Source organism: Leuciscus leuciscus, assembly GCF_965113295.1.
Source record: "Leuciscus leuciscus genome assembly, chromosome: 2".
NCBI lineage: Eukaryota > Metazoa > Chordata > Actinopteri > Cypriniformes > Leuciscidae > Leuciscus > Leuciscus leuciscus.
Window position 1 is genome coordinate 20,396,847 of NC_138726.1, and position 11,980 is coordinate 20,408,826.

The following is an 11,980-nucleotide window of genomic DNA, read 5'->3' on the forward strand; positions in this document are numbered from 1 at the left end:
CAGAGCGAAACTTTTCTGACTGAGTTCCAGACGAAATTTTTCTGTACAACCAACGATTCGGTGAGTTTCACTCTATTCAAAGAACTGATGCAGACCAGTACAAATTTGTTTTCCTCTGCGCCGACAGAGAAGTTAACAAACAGCTGTAGGGGTTTGTTAACTAAGTTATCCTCTAAAGTTGTCTTTTAGAGATGAAATTTATCCTCTGTTTTTCAGGCAGGGAAGATTAGCATAAAGTGCTAGTAATTTGTGTTATCCTTTGCTCTGGGCAAGGAAGGTTAACAATAGTTGATCTGTGTTAACGTGTACCCTCTGTTGATCAGAGAAGTTTTAGTGTTTGTTTGTGTGGTAACAAAATGGTTAGAAGGAATGCTAGGCTGATACCCACAACTGAGAAAGCTGGACTAGCGACTCCTTTATGGACAGACAGTGAGTTCAAGTCATTGTTAGGACAGCACATGGACTCTATAGTGACTGAGTCAGTCAGATTGAATTTAACAAAGAAATGTAGCATTCACCCAGAAAAAGTATGGTCAATTGAAGATGGTAAAAAGATACAAGGAGCAAGTATTCGCAAGAACAATGTGAAAGCCATTATCTGTTGTCACAGATAATTTAGCTTATCCATTGCACAAGAACAAGCTCAGTGTATTGCTAAGTTAAAAGAACAGAACAAACAATTGCACACTCAAGTGTTTTCTCTCAAAAAAAAGATGGGCCATAAGGCCTCATCCAAATGTGACTCAGAAAACCAACAGTCAGATGAAAGCTATCCTGATTTACAGTCTTTTGATAGAATAGAGGACAATGTCAATGTAAATGCAGTTGAAGTGTGTGGTGCAAGACAAAAGGCTCAGAGTAGGGGAAAAGGGGTTGATCCAGTTCCATCAGCAACCCCCATACTGCAGCTACAAGCAGTCAAAACATCTTTAGGTCCTAAAGATATTGAGAGACTTGTTGAAAGTTTGCCATCAGTGCAAAGACATTTTTCTGAGTTTAGGAGAGAATTGTCCAAAAAGATGCGGCTTTATGATATGTCCCTAGCCGAAGTCACCCAGCTAATATCACAGATCTTGACTGAGTCAGAATTCAATGATTTTGAAAATGCTGTAAACAATTCTGAGTTTCAAAATGCCAGAAAAGATTAATTGAGAGAGGGAGTTCTGAGAGTTTTAAAGGACATTGTTGGACCGAAAGTGGATTGGTCGAAGGTCACTAGTTCTGTACAGAAGATGGGTGAAACTGTTTGTGAGTACACATACAGATTTTGCCAGACCGCTGCAGCTTACAGCGGAATTGCTGACACTTCAGAGAAGGTTTTAGATGATAATGGCCCATTAGTTCGGGCATGGTTTCATGGTCTTTTGTCAGAACATAGAAATGCATTGCCTTACTTAGAATTGACATGGACCAGTAGAACCCTGAAAAACAACCTGGACAGGTTAGCTACTTGGGAAAGAGACTCTGATGTCAAGGAAAGAGTAAAAATTGCAGCAGCATCCTTTAAGGTCAACACAGAGAATCAACAGAAACGCAAACGTCCTAAGAGAGAGGGCAGCTGTAATTACTGTGGTAAAACTTTAAAGAAGTTAACAAGGTTACTCAGCTTAAATTCAGCCTGCTTGATACTCTGAAGCAGCCCCTCCCCTCATCATTAAACTCGTGGGGTAACTTAATAAGGTGTTAACCATTTGGGCTGTGAGTGCTTAATTTCCCCTGAAACAACAACAAAGATGAAAGACTGATTTTTGTTTACAGAACAAAAGGAAAGTGACTGTCTCAACCTTCCTTTGGGGGACCCTGGTTGACTCACAGCCTTAAATGTTATACCACAGAAATATTCCAGTCAGACCCCCATCCTCTATTATGATGTCTATTATGACTGATGTTTCACTGGAGAATGGAAATGTGCCAATTTTCTCACACACTGTATAGTGTGTACACCACCTTCAGGGACAGAATAGGACACACAGACCAGTTGAGGAGCCTAGGGAAGAACCGAAGTGCAACAGGCCTCGGGGGCAAAACCTTGTGGTGAAGATTTCCTCATCCCCCTCTCCTCCCCAACCTCACTGGTCCATAGGTGTCAAATCAATTAAGAAATAGGGAAAGAATGAAACAACAACAGCAGACTCTGAAAACGATACAACCCTAGTGTTTGAAGAAATACTGCTCTGTTTTCTGTTTTCTTTCTTCCTCTGTGCAGATACCACTTGATGGCTGTTCCGAGATCCATATGCAACGACCGTCTCACCTGCATATGAAGCCACAAGCCAGAAAAGACTATTACTCGTAAGGACTTCACGGACCCTAATTGCATGTTTGTCTCTGTGTCAGCATGCAATTACAGATGAACAACACAGATCATGCTATGTGCCTGTAACTATCACACGTTACAAGAATGAACTTGCTATGTGCCTGTAACTTACACAAGTTACAAGAATGAACTTTCTATGTGCCTGTAACTTACACAAGTTACAAGAATGAACTTTTAAGTGTCTAAATTTGTATTTTGTGAGAGTTTTTAAGAACTCTCAAAGGGGGAAGTGTTGTATTACAAATTTATTAAATGTTTAATTTAGGTTTCCACTACAATAGTATATAAACTGAGAAAGTGATTATTATTACAGCAAGAGATTCCTGCCAGACCTGTTTTTCCTTTGTAAGTTAAATGAGTCAGATCACGGAGACGCTAACCTATTGTCTTTAATGGCTTTTGGAGCCAGAGCCACAGTCCAGACGTTGAATCGTTAGGCTGATTGGATTAGCACATATGCGTTTGAATGGTTATGCTGATTGGATTGAGACTGGTAACACGCTGGAGTCTGGGGCGGGTTCCTTAACCTGTATACTCATTTACATGCTTTATTCAGAGTCTCCACATCTATGTAATCCCTCCCCTCTTTGAAAAGTATAATTACAATGAATACTGTATTATGAGTTAGACTTGATGATGATGAACTACAGACTTGATGAACATCAGACTTGATGAACTACAGACATGGAAGACTAAATCTCTTCTGCTTATAAAATCCATCTCAAGTCTCCTGGTTTCTGCTTCGATGAAGGAATAAAAGTTTCCAACACCACCTACAGTTTCTTGTTACTTCTCTTTTTTTTTTATAGCGGAAGCTTAGCTAGGAAGAGATCACACTGCTGTTCCGCAAGACCCGCTCAGTGGAAATTGGATAACGCTGGGAAAGTGTGCCCAACCGTAGGAAGGAACGCTGCGGATCCACAACCTGCCCGAAGGGAGGCACTAGGAAAACACGTGCACTAGCCCGTGGGGTAGTGGACACATGGCAGTCTCTGAGGTAGTCCCAGCCCGGAGGGGTGGGAGCATACTCGGCAGAGACGACAGAGCGGACTCTGTCGAGGGGAAGACACTGGCGAGCCCGGGGGGTAGCCGCATCATGGAGAAACACACATGGGGTCGCCGTAGGGACCACTGACATATGGAACCCCAGCCTAATACCAGCTCATTAGTGACAGGTAACAGGCCTGGCATCCGGCGATCCACCTCGCCTGGCGCCGGAGGGGTGACGGAGGAACTCACGAGGTTAGCCGTTTGTTGGGTAACCAATGGAGCAGAATAACGCACGTATCTGGCCCATGGGGCGAGAATGGCGTAGCAAGCCGACACTAACCTAATTCCTCGCGCTACTGGCCGTAGCGAGTACACGGGAGGAAACAGGTTCTACACAAAGGCTATAAAACCTAGAGAACGTGTTAGGTGTCGCCCAGCCCGCAGCTCTGCAGATATCTGTCAGCGAGGCGCCTTAAGCCAGCGTCCAGGAGGAGGCAACACTCCTAGTAGAATGTGCCCTCAACCTAGGTGGGCAAGGCACGTCCTGGGTCTTATAAGCCCGGGCGATAGCATCCACTAACCAGTGGGCTAACCTCTGCTTGGAGACAGCCTTCCCCTTCTGCTGGCCTCCGTAACAGACAAAGAGCTGGTCTGAGGTCCTAAAGCTTTGTGTTCTGTCCACGTAGCAGCGCAGAGCGCGAACGGGACAGAGAAAAGCCAGGGCTGGGTCTGCCTCCTCTGGGGGCAGCGCTTGCAGGCTCACTACCTAATCTCTAAACGGAGTGGTAGGAACCTTGGGCACATATCCGGGCCAGGGTCTCAGGATAACGTGAGAGAAGTCCGGCGCAAACTCTAGGCACGATTCGTCGACCGAAAATGCCTGCAGGTCCCCTACCCTCTTGATAGAGGCCAAAGCCAGCAGGAGAGCTGTCTTCATTGACAGGATATTTAATTTGACTGCAGGCAAGGGCTCAAATGGTGGTCTCTGAAGTGCTCTGAGCACTAGAGTTAAATACCAAGAGGGTACGGAGTGCGGATTACGAGAGGGATTCAACCTCCTGGCACCCCTGAGGAACCTGATGATCAGGTCGTACTTTCCCAATGACTTATCTTCTACTGCATCGTGATGAGCAGCTATTGCGGCAACATACACTTTGAGGGTGGAGGGAGACAGCCTTCGCTCCAACCCATCTTGCTGGAAGGAAAGGACGACACTGATCGGGCAAGTTCGGGGGTCTTCTCGGTGGGAAGAACACCAGACGACGAACAGGTTCCACTTCAACGCATAGAGGCGCCACATAGAGAGGGCTCTAGCGGAAGTGATGGTGTCTACCACTGCCTGTGGTAGCCCACCTAGAACCTCCGCGTCCCGTCCAGGGACCAGACATGGAGTTTCCAGAGGTGCGGTTCCAGAGGTGCGGGTGCCATAGGGTGCCCTGTCTCTGAGAAAGAAGGTCCTTCCTCAGAGGGATCGGCCAAGGAGGAGCTGTCGCGAGGAGCATGAGTTCCGCAAACCAAGTCCGGTTGGGCCAATTGGGCCAATACGTCCTCCCTGACCTTGCACAGTGTCTGTGCAAGAAGGATCACTGGGGTAAATGCATATTTGCTAAGGCCCTGGGGCCAGCTGTGTGCCAGTGCATCCGTGCCGGGGGATTCCTTCGGACAGGGAATAGAACAACTGGCAATGGGTCGTGTCCGGAGAGGCAAACAGATCTATCTGAGTGGCTCCGAAGATTCCCCATATCAGCTGGACCGCCTGGGGATGGAGTCGCCATTCTCCCGGAAGAGGAGGCTGCCGTGAGAGCTCGTCGGCTGCACGGTTAAGCACACCAGGGATGTGAATGGCTCGAAGCGACCTCAGATGCTTCTGACTCCATAGGAGGAGATGGCGGGAAAGTCGCGACATACGAAGGGAGCGTATATGGCGCTCAATGTTTCATTCGGCGACGAGACTGACAAGCACTACAGATAACACATGTGTATATGTGCATGTACGTCTCCATTTGTTTTATATGGAGACGTACACGCAAATATCACGTCACGTAGACACGTCAATAACGTGTAGCTGTTGATGTTAGAAGTTAACGTGTGGATTACGTCTGCACGTCTTAACGTCTGCCCGTCTGAACGTCTGCCCGCCTAATTTTCCTTATTTTCTCATACATTTACTGTTATAGACATTATCGTAGATACTCTTATTTTGGCAGTTTACTTAGGACTACATTGGATTTATTTATTTATATAATGCTGAATGTCTGTTAAGTACATACGGTATCCCAATGATAGATAAAAGTCTATTGTCATGTATATCTTATGAGAGACAAATAAAATGGGCTAGTTACACGCCCCATATGTCACGTCAGCTCGGCTTGCCTGTAATAGGTAAAACTCCTTTTCTCGAGAATATTGAAGCCTTTATTTTAAAACGCATTGCAGCTGCACAGCGAGAGCATCATAGCTCGTCTGAGCGAGCTGATTGGCTGTGCTGCGGCAACTGCACGAACCTATGGCGAGTAGGAGCGCTTGGCGCCCTGCCAACCTCGAGCGCGCCAATTTGGACGCGGCTGAAGTGTATAAATTCAGAGAAAACTCACCAAAGGACTTTAGGTTTAAATCGACTGAAGCGAAGTACCTGATATGAGCGAAATAGTACGGCAAGGCAACGCAGTACTCGTTCCCTTATCTCTAAGGGAACCGAGGTTACGCAAGTAACCAAGTACGTTCCCTTACGAGAACGTTCTCTTGTACTGCGTTGCAAACCCAATTTAAAACGCCGTGCTATTCGCCTGTGACTGCTCTGAGGAGTCCAGGGAGCCCCGGGACTATAATATGTTAGGCTCAACTGGGAATCGAACCCGGGTCTCCTGCGTAGCAGGTGGGAGCTCTACCTCGGTGCCACAAGGTGGTGTGTTGAGACTCAAAATGCAGAGACACACGTTAACTCAGTTCAAGGTCTTTATTTGAAAAGCAGGGCTAAGGTATCCAACAGGGAACTGGCAAAAATCTAAAGTCACAATCCAGGCAAAGTCCAAAATCCAAAAATTATGTCAGAAACAGAGAACAATCCAAAAGCAGCAGGCAAACTCGTAATCCAAGAAACAGGTAGGCAAGGTCAGTAACAAGCAAACAATCACAGGGAAAACCACTCACGGAAGGTTTAGTCTAAAGGACTGCACCAGTGTCAACTCAAGACTGAGCAAAGAACTCAAGACAACAGGGGGTTTAAATAGGCAACTTAACAAGGCTCAGGTGAAACTAACAAATCAGTAATGAGAACGTGATCGGCATCAAACAAAAACACTGAGGACCTCACATGGCCAAAAAAGGAACAACAGTCACATAATTCATGACAATAATAGGTAATAGGTTATATTGTTTAAGTTTCCAATTGACTGAAGATGTAAGTTATTGTTAGAGGAGTAGTAATACGGTCAACGGTACCTTTTCCCAAGGGTCTTCCATCAAGGGCAGTCACAGTGAGAGGAACCTCCAGCTTGGTTACAGGGAGATGAAGGTCACTAGCTAGGGAGGAATCCATGAAGTTCCCAGCAGCACGGGAGTCCACGAGAGCCTGCAGCCAGTGATGTTGATGTCCCCAAGAAATCTTGACTGGAATCTGCAGGCACGTGGTAGCAGTTGTGGGAGTAAGAGTTGCTCCCGTCACAGTACTCCCCCTCCTGGACGGGACTGCACTTTTCCCGAAAGCTCAGGGCAAGACGAGCGAAAGTGATCCGGCTTCCCACAGTAGAGACAGCACCTCTCCCTCATCCTGCGGTTTCGTTCGGCCTGAGAAAGTCGGGTGCCTCCTAACTGCATTGGTTCCTCTGGACAAGGGGTCACGTTCTGGAACTCTTGTAACCCCTGCAGTGAACTCGAGGCTGGAGTACTGGCTCTATGAGTGGACTGAAGCTCCGGTTGTCGTTCACGTCGCCTCTCTCGCATTTGGTTGTCAAGCCGAATAGTCTGGTCGATCAGGGACTCGAGATCTGTGGCTGGATCCTTTGTAGCTAGTTCATCTTTAATGCCATTAGACAGGCCATGATGGAAAGTGGCAATGAGCGCTTCCATATTCCACCTGCTTTCTGCCGCCAAGGTGCGAAAGTGCACAGCATACTCAGCCACACTAGAGTTGCCCTGACGCAGCTGGAACAACCTGTTGGCAGCTTCTCTCCCTCCAACTGGATGATCAAACACTCGCCGCATCTCAGCAGTAAAGTCCTTGTAGCTGTTACAGGAAGGACCTTGCTGCTCCCAAATGGCAGTGGCCCAAGCTCGGGCCTTCCCTGTCAGAAGGGTGATGATGTAAGCAATCCTGGCACGATCAGTGGGGAAGGTGGAGGACTGGAGCTCGAAGGTAAGCGAGCACTGGGTCAGGAAACCTTTGCAGTCTCTTGGGTCACCGCCAAATCTCTCGGGAGTAGGCAGACGAGGCTCGCAGGCAGGCTGGACTGGAACCGGTGGAGCTGGAGGCACAGGAGGAGCTGGAGGTGGAGAAGGACGATTGACTAAGGTGGTCAACGTCTGTTGGATCTGGTGGAGAAGTTGTTCATGGCGGCTAAAGGCACTGTCATGATTCCGCAGTAGCTCTTCGTGACGAAGCACTGTAGCATCATGACTGACCACCGCTGCATACATCTGATCCATGGTTGAAGGACCGGGAGGTGGTGTCTGCTGCTCTGGCTGCGTCTTCTGGGTCTCTGCTGAGTCTTCATCCATGGCTCAGTCTTGCTGTTAGGCTCAACTGGGAATCGAACCCGGGTCTCCTGCGTAGCAGGTGGGAGCTCTACCTCGGTGCCACAAGGTGGTGTGTTGAGACTCAAAATGCAGAGACACACGTTAACTCAGTTCAAGGTCTTTATTTGAAAAGCAGGGCTAAGGTATCCAACAGGGAACTGGCAAAAATCCAAAGTCACAATCCAGGCAAAGTCCAAAATCCAAAAATCAGTCAGAAACAGAGAACAATCCAAAAGCAGCAGGCAAACTCGTAATCCAAGAAACAAGCAGGCAAGGTCAGTAACAAGCAAACAATCACAGGGAAAACCACTCACGGAAGGTTTAGTCTAAAGGACTGCACCAGTGTCAACTCAAGACTGAGCAAAGAACTCAAGACAACAGGGGGTTTAAATAGGCAACTTAACAAGGCTCAGGTGGAAACTAACAAATCAATAATGAGAACATGTGATCGGCATCAAACAAAAACACTGAGGACCTCACATGGCCAAAAAAGGAACAACAGTCACATAATTCATGACAATAATAGGTAATAGGTTATATTGTTTAAGTTTCCAATTGACTGAAGATGTAAGTTATTGTTACATTATGTTGTTAATAAACGTTTTAAATTTGACAATGTAGTGTGTGGTACATTGCGAACAAAGGTTAGATATTATTATATTGCATAAAAGTCTAAAAATGGCATAGCTTGTGCTTTCAAAAAAATAAATAAAATAAATAAATCGAGAATCGAATCGAACCGTGACTTTAGAATCGAAAATGTAATCGAATCGAGGATTTGGAGAATCGTGACACCCTTAATATTTAGTAGTTTAATATTTATTTAGCCTCCTTTCATTTCGGCATTTACAACTCGGTTTAAATGAGCTTGCTAGAAGTTCATAGAACGATTTTTTATAACATAGAAATTCTGAATATAATTAAGTAAGGCATCCTTTCTACTATAGAGCTTTTTTATTATTATTGTAGCCTATAGCCTATTTCCTATTCCCATACATGCTCGTGCATAAATTATATTGTAAAATACATTCAAAGCTTTTTACTGTTGAGATTTTTTTTTTTTTTTTTTTATGTATCCAAACCTAAATAGTATTTTCTTAATATCCTTCGAGGATTCGAGGACTATGTTAAATAGCTATTAATGTAATTTTCTCTGCTGAAAAATATTTCATCTAATTTAATAATAGCTTTATCAAATCTTCTAGCCCACACTGTTTAAACAGTGTCTCAAATAAGACAAGTCCTTCATACAAGTAGCTGCATTAGCCAAGGCACGTTACGTATTGCATTCAGACGGGCAGACGTTCAGACGAGCAGACGTTAAGACGGGCAGACGTTCAGATAGGCAGACGTTAAGACGGGCAGACGTTCTCCACACGCACGTTAACACGTCTTTAAGCTTGGTTAAAGAAAGAAATGACACAAAACGAGCGCCATAGACCACCTTGGCGGTTGATGTACGCAACGGTCACAGTGCTGTCTGTACGGACCAGTACGTGCTTGTGCTGAAGTATAGCCCTCTGAGGCAGCACAAGGCTAAGCGTACTGCTTGCAACTCTAGGCAGGTTGATGTGCCAATGCAGTTTGGGCCCCGTCCACAGACCCAAAACTGCATGCCCGTTGTACGTGGCCCCCCAGCCGTTGGCAGAGGCATCTGTGAAAACCACAGCATTCCTGGACACCTGGACTAAGGGCACTCCAGCCCGTAGAAACGCAGGGTCTGACCAAGGTCTTAAGGTTTGGCGACAATGCAGGGTGATGTTCACCTGGAACTTGCCGCTCTGCCACGCCCATCTCGGGACTCGATCGTGAAGCCAGCGCTGAAGCGGTCTCATATGGAGCAGACCGAGCGGCGTTACTGCGGCTGCCATATGCCCCAGGAGTCTCTGAAACTGTTTCAGTGGGACCGCTGACCTGCCTTGAAAGGACTTGAGGCAGTTGAGCACTGACTGGACGCGCTCCTCCGTGAGACGCGCGGTCTGACCGACCGAGTCCAACTCCATACCGAGATAAGAGATCCTCTGCGTGGGGCAGAGTTTGCTCTTGTCCCAGTTGACCTGAAGCCCCAACTTGGCTGAGATGTCGAAGCACCAAGTCCCTGTGTTCGCACAACAGATCCCGCGAGTGAGCTATTATGAGCCAGTCGTCGAGATAGTTGAGAATGCGAACGCCACATTCTCTCATGGGAACAATGGACGCCTCCGCGACTTTCGTGAAGACATGGGGTGACAGGGTCAGCCCGAAGGGTAGGACCTTGTACTGATATGCTCGACCCTCGAACGCAAAACGTAGAAACGGTCTGTGTCGAGGAAGAATCGAGACATGAAAGTACACGTCCTTCAGGTCGATCGCTGCAAACCAATCCCGGGGACGGATGAATTCAAAGATGCGTTTCTGCGTCAACATTTTGAACGGGAGCTTGTGCAGGGCCCGATTCAAAACTTGCAGGTCCAGGATTGGCCGTAACCCACCGCCTTTCTTGGGTACAATGAAGTATGGGCTGTAAAACCCTGACCTTATCTCGGCTGGAGGGACCGGCTCGATCGCGTCCTTCGCCAGCAGGACGTCGGTCTCCTTCCTCAGGACAGGGGCATCGAGCTCGCACATGGCTGAAGCGGACACCCCTGAACTTGGGAGGCCGGCGGGCAAATTGAATTGCATAGCCGAGCTGGATGGTACGGGTGAGCCACCGGGACGGCCTCGGAAGTGCTAGCCAAGCTTCGAAAGACCGTACCAGTGAGCCCACCCGGACCACCGGTGTACCCGCGGTGGGGCAGCGAGGTGGAAGGCAGGGACACGACTCCGGAGGCATTGCAGTGGCCGAGAGTGGGGTCTGGGTGTGCGGAGCAACACCAACCTGCTTCCACCAGGGGGCAGATGGCAGGGAAGGCCTGGAGGCGTTCAGCTGCTCGCTGCCCAGTGGCGAAGGAAGGAAGGGAAACGAGGAGCGAGGCCCGGGGGCGTCGAGTCCAGGTTTCCGAACCTCCTTGCCCAGCGGGAGATGAGAGTGACGAGACCGGGGCAGCGTTCTGCAAGAACATACCCAGTATTTAAGATGTGCCATGACATTAGGGAAAACTGTTCCTGCGGAGTAGTTACCAGGTAAGTGTAAGGTAAATTATTTGATAAACCCTCTATAAATGGGTGTAGCAATGAACAACAACTATGTAAGACAAGGTAATTTATTGGAAACTACGGTCTTAATTTCAAGATAGTAATAAATAAACATGGACTGTTACCAACATAACCCTAGGAAAACTACAAACCTAACTTGAATTGATGGGTAATACTGGAGGTGTTTCTAAAAATTGGCTGCCTACATTCTGAGGAAGTACACAATTAAATCTGAGTTATTACCAACCTAAACAGGTAACAAGTACACAGTACTTTGTTGAGTTGATATTTAACAGTGGTGTTTTTTTTCCCTGGTAGTTTCTCTGTAATTGCATACTAATCACCTTAAGTAATTACACACTAAAATACTATAATTTACCATATGCTTACCAGGTAAATATTTAGTAATTAGTTTGTAGTTTCTCTGCATTTACATACTTGTTACCTGTGGTAATTACCAAGAACCAACTATAACTTACCATATATTTACCCGGTAAATACCTAGTAATTAGGGGACTGTAAAAGGAAGGGTTACCCACATTTCTTGTCTATACCACCCACTGCCACTTATACCAACGACGGAAATAAGCGCAGTTACAATAGCTTAATATTTGTGGGAGAGCGTTGCTATAGATAGTGACGATATTGTATTGCAATATGTAGCACTTCAAAGTCAATACCAAATCAAAACTAGTTAGCACATTAGTTGTAATTGAAAATGTTTAATGACAAAATATGGTTATGGTTACACTTAAAGGTATAGCGGAGGATCTTTCCAAATTTTAGATAAGACCCGCCCTCTCCACTTTTTGAAAAGTTTGATTG

At 46.6% G+C, this 11,980-nt stretch overlaps 1 protein-coding gene and 1 long non-coding RNA gene across 2 annotated transcripts; one reads left to right on the plus strand and one right to left on the minus strand.

Moving 5' to 3' along the window:
* Window positions 1–5,630: 5,630 nt before the first annotated feature.
* On the plus strand, window positions 5,631–9,582 carry LOC309486632. Its single transcript, XR_014201624.1, has 3 exons — window positions 5,631–6,138; window positions 8,575–9,265; window positions 9,456–9,582. It is a non-coding gene; the product is annotated as an uncharacterized lncRNA (long non-coding RNA).
* Window positions 9,583–9,598: 16 nt separating this feature from the next.
* On the minus strand, window positions 9,599–10,702 carry LOC309485757 (uncharacterized protein; the record flags this gene model as incomplete). The annotated part of the gene is made up of 2 exons (XM_082152774.1): window positions 9,599–9,959; window positions 10,014–10,702. The coding sequence occupies 2 exons, from the start codon at window positions 10,700–10,702 to the stop codon at window positions 9,599–9,601; spliced, it is 1,050 nt and encodes a 349-aa protein (XP_082008900.1).
* Between the last annotated feature and the right edge of the window lie 1,278 nt (window positions 10,703–11,980).